This window comes from Botrytis cinerea, chromosome 1 (assembly GCF_000143535.2).
Source record: "Botrytis cinerea B05.10 chromosome 1, complete sequence".
NCBI lineage: Eukaryota > Fungi > Ascomycota > Leotiomycetes > Helotiales > Sclerotiniaceae > Botrytis > Botrytis cinerea.
The window spans coordinates 3,642,865-3,662,536 of record NC_037310.1 but is presented as its reverse complement, the minus strand read 5'-3'; the positions used below and the strand labels follow the sequence as shown (position 1 = coordinate 3,662,536).

General features: G+C 43.9%; 5 protein-coding genes across 7 annotated transcripts; 2 read left to right on the top strand and 3 right to left on the bottom strand.

Annotated features, from left to right (window-relative positions):
• Nucleotides 1-1,996: 1,996 nt before the first annotated feature.
• Nucleotides 1,997-3,065, top strand: BCIN_01g10500 (hypothetical protein). The gene is made up of 3 exons (XM_001556432.2): nt 1,997-2,395; nt 2,465-2,623; nt 2,679-3,065. Exons 1-3 carry the CDS (start codon nt 2,239-2,241, stop codon nt 2,681-2,683), a joined length of 321 nt encoding a protein of 106 aa, XP_001556482.1. The 5' UTR covers nt 1,997-2,238; the 3' UTR covers nt 2,684-3,065.
• Nucleotides 3,066-6,246: 3,181 nt separating this feature from the next.
• Bcrsm23 lies at nt 6,247-8,114 on the bottom strand. Its single transcript, XM_001556434.2, has 2 exons — nt 7,408-8,114; nt 6,247-7,358 (listed from the first exon to the last, which is right to left on the bottom strand). Exons 1-2 carry the CDS (start codon nt 8,042-8,044, stop codon nt 6,580-6,582), a joined length of 1,416 nt encoding a protein of 471 aa, XP_001556484.1. The 5' UTR covers nt 8,045-8,114; the 3' UTR covers nt 6,247-6,579.
• Nucleotides 8,115-8,148: 34 nt separating this feature from the next.
• Bcrrs1 lies at nt 8,149-9,281 on the top strand. Its single transcript, XM_001556435.2, has 2 exons — nt 8,149-8,576; nt 8,681-9,281. Exons 1-2 carry the CDS (start codon nt 8,301-8,303, stop codon nt 9,011-9,013), a joined length of 609 nt encoding a protein of 202 aa, XP_001556485.1. The 5' UTR covers nt 8,149-8,300; the 3' UTR covers nt 9,014-9,281.
• Nucleotides 9,282-9,283: 2 nt separating this feature from the next.
• On the bottom strand, nt 9,284-13,450 carry Bcbem3. Of its 3 annotated transcripts, XM_024690913.1 has the most exons (4): nt 12,127-13,450; nt 11,182-12,024; nt 10,440-11,128; nt 9,284-10,299 (listed from the first exon to the last, which is right to left on the bottom strand). In XM_024690913.1, exons 1-4 carry the CDS (start codon nt 12,824-12,826, stop codon nt 10,288-10,290), a joined length of 2,244 nt encoding a protein of 747 aa, XP_024546683.1. In that variant the 5' UTR covers nt 12,827-13,450; the 3' UTR covers nt 9,284-10,287. The 3 variants fall into 3 exon arrangements, with proteins under 3 accessions (XP_024546683.1, XP_024546682.1, XP_001556486.1); XM_024690912.1 differs by having other exon boundaries at nt 9,284-11,128; nt 12,076-13,450; XM_001556436.2 differs by having other exon boundaries at nt 9,284-11,128.
• A 3,057-nt stretch (nt 13,451-16,507) lies between these two features.
• BCIN_01g10460 (hypothetical protein) lies at nt 16,508-18,136 on the bottom strand. Its single transcript, XM_001556438.2, has 2 exons — nt 17,735-18,136; nt 16,508-17,662 (listed from the first exon to the last, which is right to left on the bottom strand). Exons 1-2 carry the CDS (start codon nt 17,777-17,779, stop codon nt 16,676-16,678), a joined length of 1,032 nt encoding a protein of 343 aa, XP_001556488.1. The 5' UTR covers nt 17,780-18,136; the 3' UTR covers nt 16,508-16,675.
• Between the last annotated feature and the right edge of the window lie 1,536 nt (nt 18,137-19,672).

Sequence of the window (19,672 nt, the reverse complement as noted above, 5' to 3'; positions counted from 1 at the left end):
GCCCTTTTGACAGCTGCCGTTGACCTAAACTTTGGGCCAGCAATTCTATCTTGATCTCCCAACTTGTCTTTCTAATTGTATCCCTAGATCCTATGGAAACATACGCAACCTCACCATCCAACAAGGGAATCGTGGTATGTAGCTTCGTTGCCACTACTGCGTTTTTCCATACAATCATCACACCTTCTTAGAGAAAATGGCAGATGGTTGACAGGCAAAAATTTGCGAATCTCCCAACACAGCGCAAGTGCAAAGAACCCGTTGCATGGTGAATTCTCTCGCTGATGTCGAGATTTGGCGTAACATGCGCTACTCAGTGTACCCAACAGCTTGGAATGAAGTTCGAATTCGACATCTCAAGCTTGAATCTGTGACATATTTCAATCATTTTGATATTCTTATGGTTCTAAGCAGAACCGGTGACCAAAGGGAACTTAACATTCGAGAGAGCTTCCTTATTCACAACTCTCGTTGTGGACTGCAGCGTTGGATACACCAGTGACATATTTGAGGGGATGTATCGCCTGATTATGATAGCTTCAATAGCAGATCAACCTGTCTAATCTATGTTCAAGCAGAGGCCTTTGGAAACTCCATTACCGCTCTCGTCCGCCGTCGCGAATAATGGGATTAAAAAGGTATTCGTGAATATTTTCAAGGTCTATTATGAACACCGTCGTTTCCACTTTCACATATAGATGAAAAAGATCTTCTCGCAATGTGCTGCACATCTAATGTGATACACTGGATTCCTGATTAACTGCCGGTCTCATCAATGCGCTGTGAGCGACACAATAAGTGACGTTTGAGGGAAATGAACATGTAACTCGCTTAGTCAGCAAACTGAGCTAGTCAAACTTTCTTTCGCAGCCCTACTCGAAGAAAACACCAAGGATCTGAACTTAGCATCTGCCGTTCTGTGCACACAGTTTTTGTACATTTTATCAACCACTTATTTGGTCACTAGATACTCAAAGGTCATGCTGCGTTTGATTGCGATACTACTTCCTACTTGCTTGATTCGATGATCAAGCAGTTCTACAATGCATCGAAATGAATCGATGGCTCCAGATTCAACCCCTTTTTCTCACCGACCTCACAGACTTCACCAAATCATTCAGCGTTGCCAAAGCACATCTCCATACATCCATCGTATACCTCGTGTGCCCCTCTCCGACATGATTAATTTACACTGGTGGGGTGAAGTGGGGTAATGAACACAGTCGTGGTATTCTACCAGCGATTGGCAGATATCTATGTGAGGTGTAGGATCTGTTGAATCATATCAGTAGGTAGCTCAGCGTTGATGCGCTGTTGTTGTGAACTTTAAACTGCGGGCTGTTATTGTGTACTCTGGAGCAATCATCGCTGAGATGGTTTGAGATTGCTACTGATCTAGATTGACAGCTCAAGTGAGCATTCTTTACGGAGTGTGAGGCATGTTACACTAAACCATCCATTAAGGAATTACGTGGCTTGACTGTGCCACTTCCTTGAGCAATGTAAGATGTTCTTAAGGATCAATAGGATAAGCCCTCTTTGAGGTCTTTCTGCTATAGGTGCATATACACATGCGTTGAAATTACCCCTGAGTGATGTAACACTACTTGAGTCTTGAGGATATACCTTCGTGTAGTCAGTCGTCTACGCTAATAGTTTCTCAGAGCTTCCATGGTCTCACTAATAAGTCCTTCTTAATCTTCTTCAAAACTGGTTGGCTATCCAGGTACAACCACTTTGTGACCAGGGTAGCTACAAGCTAGTGTGGGTCTGTCCATCGTATTCCATCATTTGACTTAGAATCCTGTAATGCATATCACTCATAGCCACCAAATCCGCCGCAGTGGTGACATTTCGAAACCCTACCCCACATCAAGTGGGCCATAGCGGGTCGTGCCACATACGGTGAAGCTTCTGATCCAATGTTTGTGGAAAACGTGTGAGCCAAGGAGGTGCCAAGCCATTGAGATGCCACCTTATGTGTGAAATTCAACTAGCATTGTCAGCGGGGGGTTCCATAAATGCGTCGATGAGTGGCTGATGATGGCTCTGCATTGCTGCAAACATGCACGGAGGGGTAGACCCTGAGGCGTTACCAAAGTCGAAGATCAGACTACAAAAGACACATATATCTACTCCTCTCCTCCCCTTCACTTCTCATTCCCAATCTCTCAACTCTCAATAACTTTTCAAACACTCTTCTCAAAACAAAAACAACCCTCTTCTATATAACTCAAAATGTCTTTCCATCTCTCCGCCGAAGATATCCGCATCGATGACAACCACATCCTCAGAGCCCGTCTCAGAAACGAGAACGGTGACTGGGAAGATGCTGAGATCGATCTCAACGAACACATTGGAAACGAAGATGGCATGATCCACTGGGACGGCGTTAGTACGTATAATCTTTGAAAGAAAAAAACATCTTTGTTTTCCAATCGTCATTGTCTAATACTTCATATAGACTTCTCCCACAGCGCTGAGAATGTCACATTCTCCATTGAGGGAGGTGGACAAGTCCCAGTTCTCCGCACTTTCCTCCGCAGCAGAGACGGTGAAGAGTTCAGCCGTGATGTCAACCTTGCTGAGCGCATTGAGAACCACAACGGACGATTTGTTTATGGTATGTGCCCTCTAGTCATTGGAGTTTACGAAGACGTTTGCTAATATGTGGTTAGTTTAAATGTTATATGCTTTAGCTAGTGCAGTCTAAAGAATGAGAATATCTTTTCAAGCGTTACAAATATTCGTTTTGGTGCATCACAACATTGCCTGCATGATTGAAAAGTCTTTCCTATGTCTTCGTGCATTGATGATCATTGAATCTTGACTCCTATGTGATTCTACGCGTCTTGATTATCCAATGTTACACCTCATGTTACCAAGTTCAATCTACTTCTGCCATTAGTTGTCATCATGATAGGATGATTGATATCTTGGCGACAAATTCTTCCTTTTTCAACACATTGCAAGTGCTTTATAGCATCAAACTGGTCCTTTATTAAAATCTCAGTCATGACCTCTTGCACACCGTATATGGTGCGAGGAATACATTACAATCCTTAAAGATTTTCTACAAGTCTTCTATCGTTGACATTAGCTTGGCAATCTTCTCTACCCCGCTCAGACCACATTAGCGCCAATTACATTTCCCTCTCACCAGTACCTCCCCACCTTCCTCTTGAGAATCACGGATTCACATCAACCCCTCCATCGGTTTCGTAACGGAAGTTCGCGGGTAGTATCTTCCTGCGAACCAAACAGTCGTACATAAGACGGATAATTCGGCACGTTTTTCAGCCTGTATTACACCCAGCAATATGCAGGGTAATGCCAAGACGCATGGCATTGCTTGGGTTGCATGTCATGATATTATGTAACTATCTCACTCTTGCAGCTCGAGTTGAACCAAATATGGGCAAATGGTAAGGGTTGGAGGGGTAAAGCGGCTATGTTCAAGAATTGAATGAGTGGTGTGCGGGATGCTGATGCTTGGGGTGTGTAGCACGCCTTTTCTGCCCAGCCTTAATGCAGAAGTTGTCAGTCACTTGATAGTTGAGTACTACACTGGATATTTGGCAACGCGTCGAGTTCTTGCTCTGCTACATTCAGCTCCTATCAAGATAGTCTTCACGAGACCAGCTGACCATGCCAAGAATTGCCGAGCCTAGTAGTTCTCTGGCTTCTTGTGTGATGATCGAGGGGATAGCTTTCTCTTTTCTTTTTTCAAACCTCCCCATTGAACATTTCGTGTTAACTGGATCTCAAATAGGCTGGATTCTGCTTATGGAGTTAAAGAGCCATGCTATCATTTCTGATACCCTTGTCAGTTGTGCGACTGAGCCACAGCTTTGCATGCGAGCCTTCAGCATATTCCCAAGAAAGAGCCCAGATGAAGATGTGTCAGTGGTTAGCTGATGGAAGGTTCTGCTTCTATCCAGACACTTTCCAGTTTTGGGTCCCTCTTATGTTTGTTCTCTGACTTCGACGAAAATGATGCATAAACAGAGAGACGATAATACTCAAATGAATTAAATGAAACTATATATTCGGTGTTAAGAACTTCGACGGAGTCGGCGTATCTATCAAATGAAGATTTTAAAAATCAAGCTAACATTCAATGTCTTGATTGCGTTGCTGGAATATCACTTTTGATGACAACATGGTATGTTTACATATAAAAATCACATCCGGTTATGTTTGAGTAGTGTCCGACGCTGCATAACCAGCCTCGCCTTTTTGTGCCTTAGTATGACCGGAGGTTACTTCATGAACTGATCTTGTAGTCTGTGATGAGATATTGTAGTTATGTAGTTATGTAGTCTGTACCGTCTGAGTCGTCATGACTAGAGATGAATTTGTTACGAATTCTTCATTTCCCCCATCAAGTGCAAGGGAACAAATAGAGTTACATTTAAATCAAATCAAACGAAGTTGGGTTTAAAATCTCACTAAATGTTCTTCCTCAGAATATGAAGCTGAAAGATGAGGTTGTCCGCCAGGTCTATCTGTTACCACAATCACCTATATTCAGCATAGCTATAACCTAAGATTTTTTGTTCAACATTCAAGATAATTTGTATGTTCTCCTTGAAACTCGCTACTACCTCTTTACAACTCTCATCTAGATCGCAATGCGAGCTCGACTCTTCAGACAAGCTACTTTCCACATTAAATTGATATCATTACTCTTGAACCCCTTCATTAAATTTGTCAGTCAACGTGGCATCACATTCAACCATTCGAGCAGTCGTTAAAAATAACCCAACCTTCAATATCTACCCTTCAAATGAGTAGCCTTTCCATCCAAGGCACCTTCTATCACTTTCTCTTTTTCCAATATCACCCTTTCAATCACCAGTCCCGAATCCGGAATATCAATTCTATTCAGTGTAACAATTGCATCTCATCCTCAGACACCGCTCATCACCTAGAAACCATAGCATACAGAATAGGCTGTTTTCCCGCCCCACAAGCGTCGTAATGATAGATTGAAACAATGTTCAAATCGCCCAACAAAAACTTAAATCAAGTCGCGGGAAAAGACTTTTTATATCGTTTATAGCTCAACTAATACGGTAGGTGTGACGATTGCCTAGAACTGGGACAAGAACTCTATCCTCGATGCACTCGAGTAAATCTCTGATGTCTAGATCGATTCCACGATTATTGTCGTGATAGGATGTTCACCTAACAGAAAGAGAGTCTTGAGCCTATGTTCTTACAGGTATTGCATTTGTGATACCCCAACACTCGAATCGGATTCTTGGATAGACAACAGTGAGCAAATTTCATAATTGTAAGAAGTAGCATGCACCCAAGCAGTCTTTGTGATTCCCGATCATAGTGCCTGGGTTGGTACTTCACTTAATCCATGAATTCCGCAAATTCCTATCCTTCTATTTAATCATTATGGATTAGACGGTATTGCCTCCCCATGTACTTTATTGGCGAACGAGAAATCAGATTTCATACAAATACATGCGCTCTCCTCATATAGTGCTATAACAGCGGCGAAATATAGATATATCGAGCCTTCACATACGCGTATAAACTGAGTTCTGAAAATAGAGACTGTGAGAATCGATATTTTCCGTCTGACCAGGATGAAAAATTTCGCAGATTAGTTTAGCAAGAATCACAGGATTCGTTGGGAGAAGAATGCGGCGGTTTGAAGCGAAGCGCATGTGGGACGACCACGCAAATTGGGAGGTATTTGACGGGACCAGCATACTGAGGTAAAACAAACACTTCCTTGAGCTTTAATGCTCTACAATCTGCATAGCAGTGCATCGAAGAGAGTTAAAACATGTCAAAGAAAAGACGTCATAAGCCGAGAATCAATTAGAAGTGCTGTGTAGACGAAATTGTGTATCCCAATATATGTACTTACTCCTATTTTCATGATCCGTAGATAGAAAATAAGTATCTCTCCACTACGAATTCCAAAGAGCCATTTTCAATATCCCAAATGATCCAATAGCAAAGCATACACCACACGTTATATAACGGCCACAAAAGCTATTGAGCGCCCAAGAATCCATTCCGCCATCATTAGCAACGGGATAACTGGCGTTAGGAGAATTCCCATCACCCAACAACTAACGACCGAAGGATGAATCACTATCAAACACCCACGAATAACTTTGGGAAAATCAACTTTACAATACAGGCCCATAAAGGGGAAATCACATTAAGAATGCACGAGTGCTGTCAGATCAAAGGCTATGAAGATGTTTACAAGAGTGTGAAAAGTTAGGTAAGATACATCTTTGAGATTTACACACACAAAAACCCCCGTGGTTTTCTCCTGAATTGATCCCACTTGTATGGCTATGTCGAAACCAGCCTTACCTACACCCAAGCAATCATCATGAATCAAAAAATCAACATCAAAGGACTTCTAAAACAAGTAAAAAGTTAAACACCGCGTCCAGAGCAAAAAGAATATACAATTCCACTGTAATAAGTACACCACTGACTCGTCTCGTATCTATTCACATAAGCCATACAACCAAGCCTCATAATTGTACACATAATACTTATTTAAAACTTTATTCATGCCCAATAAATAAAAATCTAAATTCTCATCCTCAGAGCGCCCCTCTCCAACTCTCCGACCATTCCATTTCCAGCCAGCGCCCATTTCTCCGTCACAGTCTTCTCATCAACCCTCTGTCTCAAAACTCCACTCTGCGCCCAATATTCCATCAAACTTCTCGCTTCTCGCTTACTCAATCCATTTAACCACATGACCTGTACCATTTTCAATGCTTTATCGGCTCTCTCATCGTACTTCTTCTCATAAGGATCACGTTCTGTGATTTCCTCTTCCGATTGTCGGTTAAGTTGCTGCACAATAGCTAGATCTGTGGATCTCGATACAGGTGCGTGACTACGTGATGTAGCTGCAATTACTGCACCTCCATTTGGTAGAGATTTCTCTCCGGATAGATATTGCACGAAATGGTTTACGACAGCCAAATCATGGGCATGAATTAATTCGAATGCAGCGTTTCGGTAAAGACTGTTTTGCATGATCCATTGAAGCCCGTCTAATGTCATGAGAACTGGAGGTCGGTCTGCAGCTGTAATTTCTTTCCAGAATGCTTGGAATATGGGCCAAGAGTGATCTGGTTCCTGAGCTCCAAGTTCGCAAAGTCGGAGGAGAGATAAGTTCTCTTGGAGTGGAATTGGAAGACTATGCTTTTGTGACAATTGGAGCTTGTCAAGAACTGCTTCGTTGGCTTTGCCAATACGTCCCAGCCATGCCGCGGTATATGTGTTTTGGGAAAAGAGAGTGGGCGTGGTATCAGGCACAGGAGAATATTCAGTGCAAGCGTTGACAAGTTCTTGGGCTATAAATCTCATTAGCATAATGTAATCCATGAAAATAAAACAACATACTGTCCGCAATATTCAAGACAATCCAGCCCTTGACAAAAGCCGAAGCCATAGCATGTAAAAGCATCAAACTCTTCCCTGATACTCTCCCGCCATCAACCACCAATCGCTCCGTCTTTTTCTCAGCTCCCGCCTCCTCTAAAACCTTCGCACAAATGACACTTTCCTCCCGAACCAAAATCGCCGGCCTCCTAAATAAATTCCACCCCTGCGTGATCTTAAACGCCTCACTTGCTCTCAAGCTATCCACCGTACTCCCACTCAACCCCACCACCTTTCCTGCCAATCCCTCACTCGAAACATTGCTCATTCCCAAATCTTCCAGTTCTACTTCCAACGCATTCGTATTACTGAGTACGATTCTCTTCCTCAACGCCTTCCTCTCTCCTTCCGCGGGAGGTTTTCCGGACCGTACAGGCGGAGGCTTCTTCTTAATCTTCAAAGTTTTCCCACCCCTCGCCATATTTTGTCCAAACGCTCCCTTGGGTTTAGCAGCCAGCGGATTCTTGGACATAACCGCACTTGTTGAAAATCCCGCCGTGGCTGCAATTGTTGGAAGTCGCAATGCCGCATGATTGCCCTGGATTAATTGCGAGGTATTTGGCCTCGAGAGGCATTTCCAACATCCCGAGGATGCCATATCTGCGATTGCTGCAGTGAGTTTCAAAGGGTCCAATTCCTCTCGACGTGTCGTCCCTCTCTCTCGCTCCAGAAATCTTTCTCGACTAGGATCAAACATATCCCGCGCTAAATTGCGGCCGCACAAGGATCCTCCCGCAAAAGCAGCAGTCCAAAATTTATTTTATTTCCTCTATCTCAATCTCAATTTCTCCTCCTCTATGAAAAACAAACCCAATCTTCACCCATTCAATTAATTTTTCAACCTTACATCCAATATGTCCGAAGACGCCCCCCAGAAACCATCCAAGCTCCCCATCACAGTCAACAAACCCACACCTTATACATTCGATCTTGGTCTCCTCCTCGCCGAAGACCCCAATCCGCTTCTCCTCACCACCTCCGCAAATCTCGAAGATGATCTAGCTGCGACTGCCAGAGATGGTGCGCAAGCATTATTGAACCAATTGTTGAGCACCTGTCCCATCGCATCGACGCCAAACGGTGTATTACTGAGTTTACCTGGAATTGCTACAAAGTTGCCTCGTGAAAAGGTAATTATGCGGTTTAGATTTTTTTTCCCTTTTGCATTCTCTCAATTTAGAGATTGCAAATTGGTGTTTGAATTGATAGTTGACACATGCTAACACATCTCCAGCCTCTTCCTCCCCCAGTCGCTCAAACCACCTGGCAAAAATTCGCAGCTAAAAAGGGTATCAAGCCCAAGACTGCCGAAGCCAAGAAGAAGCTTGTATATGATGAATCTACCGGCGAATGGGTTCCCAAATGGGGATACAAGGGAATCAACAAGAAGGGAGAAGATGACTGGATTGTGGAGGTTAATGAGAATAAGGAGCGTGAGAGAAAGGAGGGGACTGAAAGACAAAACGATGGAAGACGGGAAAGAAAAGAAAAGGTTAGGAGGAATGAGAGAATGCAAAGGAAGAATGAGAGAAACGACAGAAAGAACCACGGAGGAAAAAGGGATTAAATTGTTGGGATTTGAGCGTTGGCTCATATGCGATGAAGGGAAGCACGGGGAAAGTTGGATGATTTCATGGCGGGTGGACTTCATTGTATGGCGTTGGAATGGATTCTCATTGGCGTTATCAGGGCAATCATTGCTTGTGGAAAGGAAAAAGTGTTACATCATACGTCGGAAGACAATAGATCACAGGAACACACAATTGAGAAATTCAAGAGTTATAATAGTATATAGCAATGGTATTGAACAATTTAAATTCATGCGAGAAGATGTAAATGGCAAGACATTCAATGATTGCAGAAATAAAATACAAATGCAGGATTAGTCCATCCTCCTTCCCTCATCCGCCCCGCCTACTACTGGTTTCAAAGCACTGTCAAATATTAATATTAATTACATCAGTTCACATCACGTCGGTAATATCAAAGGAAGAAAACCGAGTCAAAATGGTACATGGCATTAATTTCAAATCCATGCCCATGATCTCTGATGTTCTTCACACTGTCCCCCAATGCGCTCTTTGGCCCTAGCTAGGCAATCTATGGTCTCTGGACTCCATTGCTCCAAACATAACATATTCCCCTATCGTACAAACAAGCCCTGCTTTCCTCTCCGCCGTCCTCATCTCTCATGTGCCTAATAGCGAGCCGGTCTCGAGGACCTGAAGCGAATTGCGCCTCCTTATTCGTCTCTAAACTTCCTAATAATTCATTCCAGCCTCCATCCATCCATCCATCTCCATCACGCCCCACGCTTATAATCCCTCAAAAATCAAAGTAACAATCCACTCCATATACCACCAGTCCATTTCCAAATCCCATACCCCATCCGTCCATCCATCCATTATTAACCCCGCCTTCTGTGCTAATATGCTTTGTGCCGTCAAGATTCAAACATGCTGCGCTGGGGGTATTCAACAAAACAAGCACGCATGAAGATTTTGTAAAAAAAAAAAAAAAAAAAAAAACCATTCCATTGAATTGAAATGAAATGGGAAAGAAGGAAATACTTGTGTTGCATGAACAAACAAAACGAACGTCGAGAAATGTGTGTAGAATAGATCTCATCGGTAGTTTGTGCGTGATACTGAAGGAAATTCGTCGAATGCGTTCAGTCCATTCCATTTACCAAAGTTCGTAAGCAATGAAAAAAAATCGACCGAGGAAAATGTCATTTTGTCGCTGTATCTTTAGTTCGTACGATTTTGTGAGAAACCCGTATCGTCCTAATATGTAGAGGTAGAATTATGATGGTGATGTGCGACCTTCTGGTGTGACTTTTCAAAAGCCCATCTATTAAATTCTTTAGTTTTGTGGTTTTGAGCAGATGAAATTTAGAAACCAATAGGAGAGAGTGGCTTGATAGGACTCAGTGGTCTCATATCTCCATTTCGAGGCGGCGTCGCCTGTATAACAGTTAAAGTTGTACTGACAGTATCGATACTATTCATGCTATTGCTCTGACTCATGGCACCCTCCCTGTGATTCTCCACTTGAATCTGTCTTTGACTTCTTTCGCTATCCGGGCTTCTGCGTTGATTTTTTTCGCCGCTGGCTTTTCGTCGTTTCTCGTGGCTATGTTTTCTGCCCTGGTTCTCGAGGCTGACACTCGATGGCTTGCTGCTGTCAGAACTGCTAACATTCCTTTCATCATGACTCTCAACTGCAGTGCTACTTCGTCCACCAGCACTTCCGGGTGGCATCTGGTCAAAAAGCATGTACTCCTGTTCAATATATACTGCTTCGGTCTTACAGCCCTTCCAACAATCTCTCCAGTCACAAACAAGGAATTTGAAACAGAATGCATCCATCTTCATACAAGGTTGAAAGCATATACATAAATTCCTGAAGTCCATCTTATTTTTCTCGGAATGGGCGAGTAGCAGAGATAGATGACAAGTGATGGCGAAGAGGAGGTAGTAATTGAAGGGAGAGAGGTTAGATAATTCGTCGACAAGTTGTTGTGGAACCTCCTCAGAACCCGCACATTCTCTAGCAATTCGATCTTGTGCAGCTCTGGGAAGCAGTTCGTCGGGGAGTTCGCGAAGCCATGCTTTAAGCATTGAGCCAATGATATTTATATCGTAGAGGTCATCACATTCGAAGAGATCGATATCAAGCTCTAGCGGCGTGTTAGTATATTCTCAAGAATCATCAAAGAAAGAATCTGCAAACCTTCGTCGAATCTCCTCTGCCACTTTTTAACCTGTGGTCCGCTTCCAGGTACTCTGTAAAGTCCCTCTACATCGCTTCCCTTATAATTCAGATAGTCAATCGCCCTCCAAGGGAAAGATGGCATCCAAAACTCCGTCTTGTCCCTTGAATCTTCCAATCTCTTTGATATTCTAGTGAGCCGAGTTTGCTCGACAAGTGGCTTATTGATGACCTTTAAAACATAATGCTCATCATCGACTGAGGGTTCCTTGTGCGAAGAGCTACCACTGCGTCCTCCCTTTCCAAATAGATTCTTGTGTATTGCTCCAGCTCCCTTCGTTGCTTGTGATTTGATGTTGTTGAAGAATGCGTGTCCGCCGGCCTCTTTAAATGTTGTAGAAAAGGACGATTGATTTCTGCTATTATCCTTCGTGTGCTCCTTGGTATTTTCTCTCATGGAATCCTTCCCACGATTTTCTCTGGAGCGGCTGTGTTGACGGTCTTCCGATCGTTGTCGATGATTGGTTGGAGTCGACATCTCCCTACAATTTCTATCGTCGTCGCTTCGAGCCGGTGTTGTAGTCTTTACAGAACTTGAAGAGCCTGTGTATTGATGGGTAGATAAATCAGGATCCAAATAATTATTTTTTGGCGGAGAAGGCTCAGCGGGGCTATTCTCATCTCGTAACGATCTAGTTCTGCCGAGGAGACTGAATTGCTTCGGTTTATTCTTTCGATTATTGATTGAATTGGAATCGGAATTTTGTTGTGGGGAGTCGTTCGTTGATGATGCCAGCGAGGCGTCAGATCTTGACTGAACCCCGACCGGTTTTCTAACTAATGAAGATCCAGCAGGACCTGATTCTATTTTGAAAAGGATTAGTTTATGTGAATCACTTAGCATGGATTAATTACCCAACAACATTATTGTCTGAAGAGGAAGGGACGAAACAGAATGGGTCGTACCACTTCTTTTAGTGTCCTGTGATGAAACCTTTCCGCTCATCGCAGGGCGGTCTGTGTCTCTGGACATATTATTGTCCTCGACAACATTCACTTGGCGTGATATATTTGATGAAGAGGACGATTGAAGTTTACTTGCACTTTTTGCCGCTTTATAATTTGAAAAGAATCCGGTTCGTGAAGCTTTTTCCTTGATGCCGACGACCTTATCTGGCGTCCGTGGAGAGGAGGAAGATTGATATGCAGAAAGCGAAGGAAGAGTTTGTGATGTTGGTATTCCACTTCCACTTCCACTTCCACTTCCACCTCCAGGACCAATGGTAATTGCTGGATCTTTTTCGGATGTCTGCGGATAGACCTCTTGCATGGAAGAAGTTTCGTCTCTCTGGTAATGTTCCTGTTCCTGTTCCCGTTCCCGTTCTTGGAGTTGGAGTTGGAGGGGGTGTTGCTCTTGTTCTTGTTGGAGTTGGAGTAGTTGTTGTTGTTGTTGTTCTTGTTCTTGAGCTTGACTTCGAGCCTGATGCAGCAATTGCGATTTCTTTGTGTTAAACTTGAAGGGAGACCTCGGCGATCTTGGGGATTTGGCACTCAAAGGAGATCTGGGACTTTGTTGAATGGTAATAAGTTCTGCACCATTAACGTTAACTCTTCCTCCTGTACCGGGTTCCAGCGTCAGCGGCTGTAGGCCATTTTTTCTTCCCATTTTCCCCCTGTTATCCGCCGATGACCTCTTTCAGGGCCCAACAAGCCAAGGGTTCTGATAGATTATCTCGTGTGCACCCTACACACTTGCACAGCCTTCAGGTACCCGTCAATATCTCTATCACAAATCCTAAATAATAAAAATATACTTCGCACTTCGCACACTTTCCGTTCTGTCGCGCGGGGTGGTTCGTGCGGATGGAACTGGCACCAAATGCTGTTCTGGGTCTACTCAGTGCTTCGTAATAACTCTTTTCGGAAGCATGTAGATTAATGGGTGAAGATGGATCCCAGAACTGTCCCTCTTCCCGCACTCTTTCGCAGCAAATTCGTTTGGATGAAGGTTTGAAACCCCCTTGTAGTTCGGTCGCAGTGCAGTGAAAATGCTTGCTTGCCTGCTTGATCTATAATCCTTGCTTTGATCCACTGTCAAGAGACATTGATATTCGAGGAGCGGTAGGCAGAGAAAGTATCATGAGAGGGCGAGGGAGAGAAAAAGATCACTGGAAGTGCTGGGAAGAAGCGCGGAGTGATGAAACAGCCATGAAAGTGGTCGCGTACGAGGATTTCAAGGTTTGGTCTATGGAATGTAGGGACTATGAGACTATAAGACTATAAGACTGTCTATCTACAAACTTTGGCTTTTCTGCTTAGCCTAAACTATTCCGTCTTCTTCTAAAGCTTCTACGACGGAAAAGGTTGGATGGTATTAGACGCGGGACCAGACAAACCTCCACTTGCACATGAATTCTGACTAGTTTTACGATTAGATAGCTCGATGTGGTTATGGATTGACCTGATAATGAACACGGGGGGTAGGGATGGGGATGGGAGCAAGATATTGCCAGCAATAAGGTTGGCAAACGATATGAGCGAAAGACTTTTATGCTCGCAATGCTGTCTGCTCCTGCGCAGGAAGTGGATTGCATTCGTAAGGATATCGGTTGGGAGGTCGTAATGCTTTCGAGATTGTCTCTCCGCAAATAGTCGAGCACCACCGGCCTCTATCTCGCATCTGCAGAGTATACAGCAGGCCAAATCTAATCAATTGGAATCCTGCACACATTGCCATCACAACCGCAACCAGAGAGTTTTGCACGAGTCACCACCCTCCCTCTTGCAGTCATGCATTGCATATCAAACCACCCACCTGGGAACTAACTGCACGGCCACGACGCGAGGCGCAAGTACCATCATAGATTCATAGATTCATTGCACAATTTCTGTTCAGATACCTCAGAGATCAAAGCAGAGTCGCCATAGCGATAGGATTTCAATCGCAGGCTGTGTCTAGTGCCTGTGGGCATCTTTGCGTATGCTCATTTCCTTTCCTCGCCAGAGTGCTGCTACAGTGGACAATACGATAGCCGTGTGTATGAGGGTAACGCCGTGTGAGCCCTCCATTGGAGCTAATACGAGTGCAGGACAAACGTCAATTCAGAATCCTTTCTCTCACCGCCGCATTCTCTTCTCGTCCAAAGTGGGTTCGTGGATGAGCGAACGTTTAACCCATCCATGCCCATGTCCATGCCGGCACTTTCACCAAGCCAGGAACCACCATGGAGTTCGGAAAAAGAAAGACCAAATTCTAATCCCTTTCTTTCGAATGCTCGGCATCAATTCCTTTTGTCGTTATATTGCTTTTCAAAGCGCTATTATGCATCGTATTCGACGGACATCCCCATCTTCTTTGTCCCTGCCGGTACCGTGTCTTTTTCCGACTATCCGTCCTTCAAACGTACGAAGGAGTGGATGTCACAAGATTGGATTGTCTCGATTGGACAATTCACATGCACGAAAAAAGAAAACGGCCGATTCAAAAGCAGGTTCCGTTTCCTTAGCCAGGAACAGCGAACACCTCTCTTTTGCCGTCTGTGATCCATTCGTCTGCCAACCGAAGTAGAAAACACGAACCAAAGGGGTCGTCATTTCTCCCAGTAACTGTTTTACAATAATTGATGCGCGTACATAAATGCATTGGGTTGACGGAGTACGGGCTACGGATTACGGATTGCGAATTACGTACATAACACCACTCAGACAATGCGGAGAGGCATCTTACTTTCTGCGCACCGAGTACCTTTTCTGCAGATAACGATCATACATGCGTTGGGTTGGCCATGGTGAGTCTGTTAGTTGGTGATAGCCCACGCGCGCGGTACTTCTTTGTACCATGGTAACGGATCGTATGGATCAAAAACGTGGCTATGCAACAAATTTAGGAGACTTGGTAGCGTCACGTGAGAATCTTTGCTTTTTCTATTTTTATCTTTGATTGCTCGTCCGCCGTTGTACTCCGTATGTAGCTAGGTACCTAGTAGAGACATGCATTTTCATCTGATATCAAACGGTAGTCCCCCCCTAGAAAGTCTTCATTCATTTCATCCAATGCATCCACGTGCTGTTAGTACAGAACACGACTCAGTATTAATTTTGCATAGAAAGAGTTTTCATTTTGCGGATGTTTGAGATGTATTTATCGCGCTTGCTATTTTCCATTTGTGTGCTTCAAGCGTAGTCGGTAATCTCGGTCTCAATTATGCTCTCTTGTGAACATCTGGGAGTGTCCTAGTATGAATGCAGCATATAAGCAGTGCATTTATCCTGAATCTACTGTTCAGCTTGAGTGGGCGAGGAAGCAGACTTTTTGTGTTTGCATAGCATTGCATTTGTCCTAATTATACCCTTCATTTACCCTAAACGTTGAAATTTTGGGGAGAAGTCTGGAACACGGCAATGGATAACGATAAAGACCAGCTGCTGATGTGTATGTGTATGTGGCATCCAACTGAGTATTTGACCCGCATTATTCTGGAGATCTTGATATTCTACTCCATAAGGTTCTGGCCAGATGAACTCCAGCAGGAGTTCACAATTGAAGCTCCCCACCATCCATCTGCACCAGCAATGATCCACAGTATGCGGCCACAGCTCCTCATCAATTCACATTCTGGGAACGATTCTTTCGTTACCAATTTCGTTTGTCCTTGAGCCAGATCTGGGCTCTGAATTTATAATTAGATATATCTATTCATGACCCTTTGTTACCCTTCATTACTATTCTCCCCTACGCTCATTAGTCTTCTTTAGGAAGCCTAATATCTTCTAATGGGTGTATGCATCAACATAATGAAGCATGAATGTCCGAGATGAAGTGAGATGTTGAAGTATAATTTTTGCGATTTCTCAGGAATGATAATTCTTCGATATCTATTGATAATGGGATAGTGGAGTTTCGATACCCAATTTTACAAAACTGTCCTAGGATACTCAGGAGTGTTGAAAAGATTTTGAAAGCAACTCCACATGAAAAAGAGTAGATCACGATTTGAATGCAGAGAAAACTCATCCTTTTAGGCTGGTGGGGATTGAGGAAGGATGGGGTAGATGGAAGAAACTCTTTCTGCGCTCGCATAATATGCTCTTTAAGTTCTGTCGCAACGGCTGGGAGATTTGATTTCATCGATGGCTTTTTCTATGTGAAGCTTAATTTCGGAGTTATTGTTTGAAATACTTCCTGGTATAGGTATAGAGTTCTATAATCACAATTCATTCTGAGGTTTCGTTATCCACTCTATCGTGCCAGTGACAAACGTTCACTAGTAACCATTCAGTATATATTTTCACACATTCTTCAGCAAAATTCATGACCAAGTCTCTACTAACAGCAATTCTCGTAGATTGGAAACATCATGGATTCTAGGGCAACATGTAAGGACAAAATGGGAAATGAATGTGGAAAATTGCATCATGGTCGATAACCACACTCAGGCCTACACAACTCTAAAACGCTTTCCTGTTCACATGAGAACATTTGATAACATGATGAGATTACATCTATACCCAAAAATCATTTCGTCGCACTCCTAGCCACCCCAAATTTCCTTCCCCAAGCTCTAGCCTTCCGATCCATATCCGCCCTAACAAATACCATTACGATGCCCATCAAACCAGCCAACATCCAACTCAAAATAACTCTTCCAAATCCACCCCTCACACTACCTCCAAGCACACCTCCTTTAACTAACCACGTGAGTATATCCGTCGTGACGAGTTCCTCCCCTCCCTCTAGCCCCTTAATACTCCTTTCCGCTATAACATGTGGTGTTCGACCGTCATCGCCTTCTTCGAGCTGCAAGGTGAGACCATGCTTGGTAAGATTTTCCGTCTCGTAAGACTCCGTCAAAATGGTAGCTGGAAAAATAGTATGTACACGAACCCGCGGTGCCTCTGGAAAAGCCGCAGCATATAAATTCATTTCCTGTGAAAGTGAATCGGAAAGAGAGCGCAGAGCCGCTTTGGAAGGACTATACGGCGCATATCCCGCAAAACTATAAAGCGCCACAAACGACGCTGTGAAAATGAGATGGCGCGCAGGCGGCTGAATACTGCTCTTACGCTCCGCTTTACTAGACGCGGCATCACGGGTCTTTGAATCTTCCAACGGCTTGAGCCAACTTCTCAATACCGCATGCGCCATATACGCACTCGTCATATAATTACTCGCCATCTGTTTCTCAATCTGCTCCACCGGCGTGTCGACAAACAGCGCCGGATACGCACTCCCGGCACAACACCACACTGTATCCGGGGGCGCCCCATTCCACGCCACCACCTCGTCAATCACACGTGCGCACTCGGTCGCGGAGCACAAATCCGCGCTGATGTGGTGGAAACGCTGGGTTTCGGGATTGGCGGCCCCGAGTTGGATGTAGGAGATTGCCTGTTGCAGTTTTTGAGCATCGCGCGCCACGATCACGATGTTGGCGCCTTTTTGGGAGAGTTGATGGCCGACTTCTTGGCCCATGCCGCGCGAGCCGCCGGTGATGAGGATGGTCTTTGAGGGGGTTAGTTTTGGGTTTGATGGATCGGTGGATGGATGATGTCGATTAACAGACAACTAACTCACCTTGCCATCAACTGGAAATTGATTCTTGGAAGATAGTATACCCATGTTTTTGTAGTGATCAAAAGAATGCGGTGCTGGAATTACCAATGATCGTTCAATATCGAATCAACCACCACGTGGAAAGTACCCGAGATTTAAATCTCCTCATCAAAGACTGCGCATCAAACCGCGATGAGGATATAAATAAATAAAAACCTTTCCAGAATCCGCGACGAATTAATTTGCTTGCGCTCACTGCTATGTATCACCTATGTATTATCATTCCCTTTCGTTCCGTTCACATCATATCGTATCTCTGAACCTATACATACATACATACGTACATTATGCTCATATATATATATATAGATGATAGACCGACAGATCAAATCTTACACATCACATCACATCACATCACATCACATCTTACATATACATCTGACATTATCGTCCATACGTATCGACCTACCTACCCTACCAGCCTATTTAAATGGGTCCCATCCAGGGGTCATGACATAAAATAAAAAATCGAAGTGACCTCGCCTCGCCACGCTTTTCCCCACCTTCTTTCTTATTTGTTTGACCTACCTAGTATTTCAAGCGCGTCGAACGGACGAGCTGACCCCGCGTTTTTGAGGAGGTGAATGCTGATGCTGATGCGGGCGCGGCGCGCCTGGTTGGGTTTTATGCTGGGATAGATAGTTATGTGTACCAGTAGATACGCATTGCGTTCTGGGATTAGGGTTAGGTGAGGTGAGGTTAGGTGAGGTGAGCGATACATACATAAATATATAGATAGATATTTGAAAGTAGAGCGAGTAGATATGCTATTAGATTGTAGGGGGGCAGATCTGATTTATCGTATTATGAGACGGGTTTATCATTCCTGTGATTTGTGATTTGTGATTTATGCGAGTGGGAAATCTGGGTTTGCGTCTATCTTAGGAAAGCGCTTATGTTGGTTGGTATACTGCTGATGGAAATATGCACGTTGATTTATTTTTGTTTTCGTTTTCATTTTTACGGACAGATATCAACTTGTTCGGTGAGATATTGATATTGATATTGGAATCTCTTTCTTCATTCATTCGTTTGTATTTTTTGATAGTAATCTACATTACCTACTTTTGTTGTCGGTGCCCGAAGTGCTCATGCTCACTCTCACCCTCGTCTACCCATCTCCAAACCCAAACTATCCACTCCCTTCCCAGAAATGTTTTCTCCATGTACGTACAGACACCCAGTCTAGGTATTTTCTCGCTTTCTCGCCTTGAATTCGCGCGCTATTTTGAAGTAATTGAATCGGTAAACATGTCAGAAATTTATATATATCAATTCGAAACCAAAACGCCTCTGCTTTTCCTACATTGTTAGACGATCCACTAGCTGCTTCTTGCAATATCAAGTTGTATAGTGGCGATGTTCTGAGCGGGGAATGTCTAGAATCTTTTGGCAATAGGGTAAAAAGATTGCATCCTGTGTTCTGCGAGATAGTGTCCATGTTTGCTGTGTGAAGTTTCTCGGTAAGTGGAAGGCCAACCTCTTCTTGCCACTGGGTGAGATCATCAGATAGGATGGCAAACAGAGTTGACGAGTGGGCAGAATGAATGCCCAAAATCACTGGTGTCGATACGAGACAGACAGAATTCCAGATCCGAAACCGATAGTGATGGCTTGTTGGTGGGTAATCCTTTGTTGGATCATCGTGGCTACTTGGGTTCTTACAATAGTGTGGGAAGGTAAAAGACCGCGTGGGGGACCAACTTGAAGCGGCCAACAACTCGTCAGAAGTAAGCAGGATTCTTGATCTGAAAGGTAACGACGGAAGAGAAAGGAATTATACTCTTCAGTGCTGGTTGGTGACAACGGAATAGAATACTATGCCGGGCTTGATGACCTGTGTAAACATGGCCCCGAGATCAAGAATGTTATAATTTATAGGGACCCTTTAGGCACCAT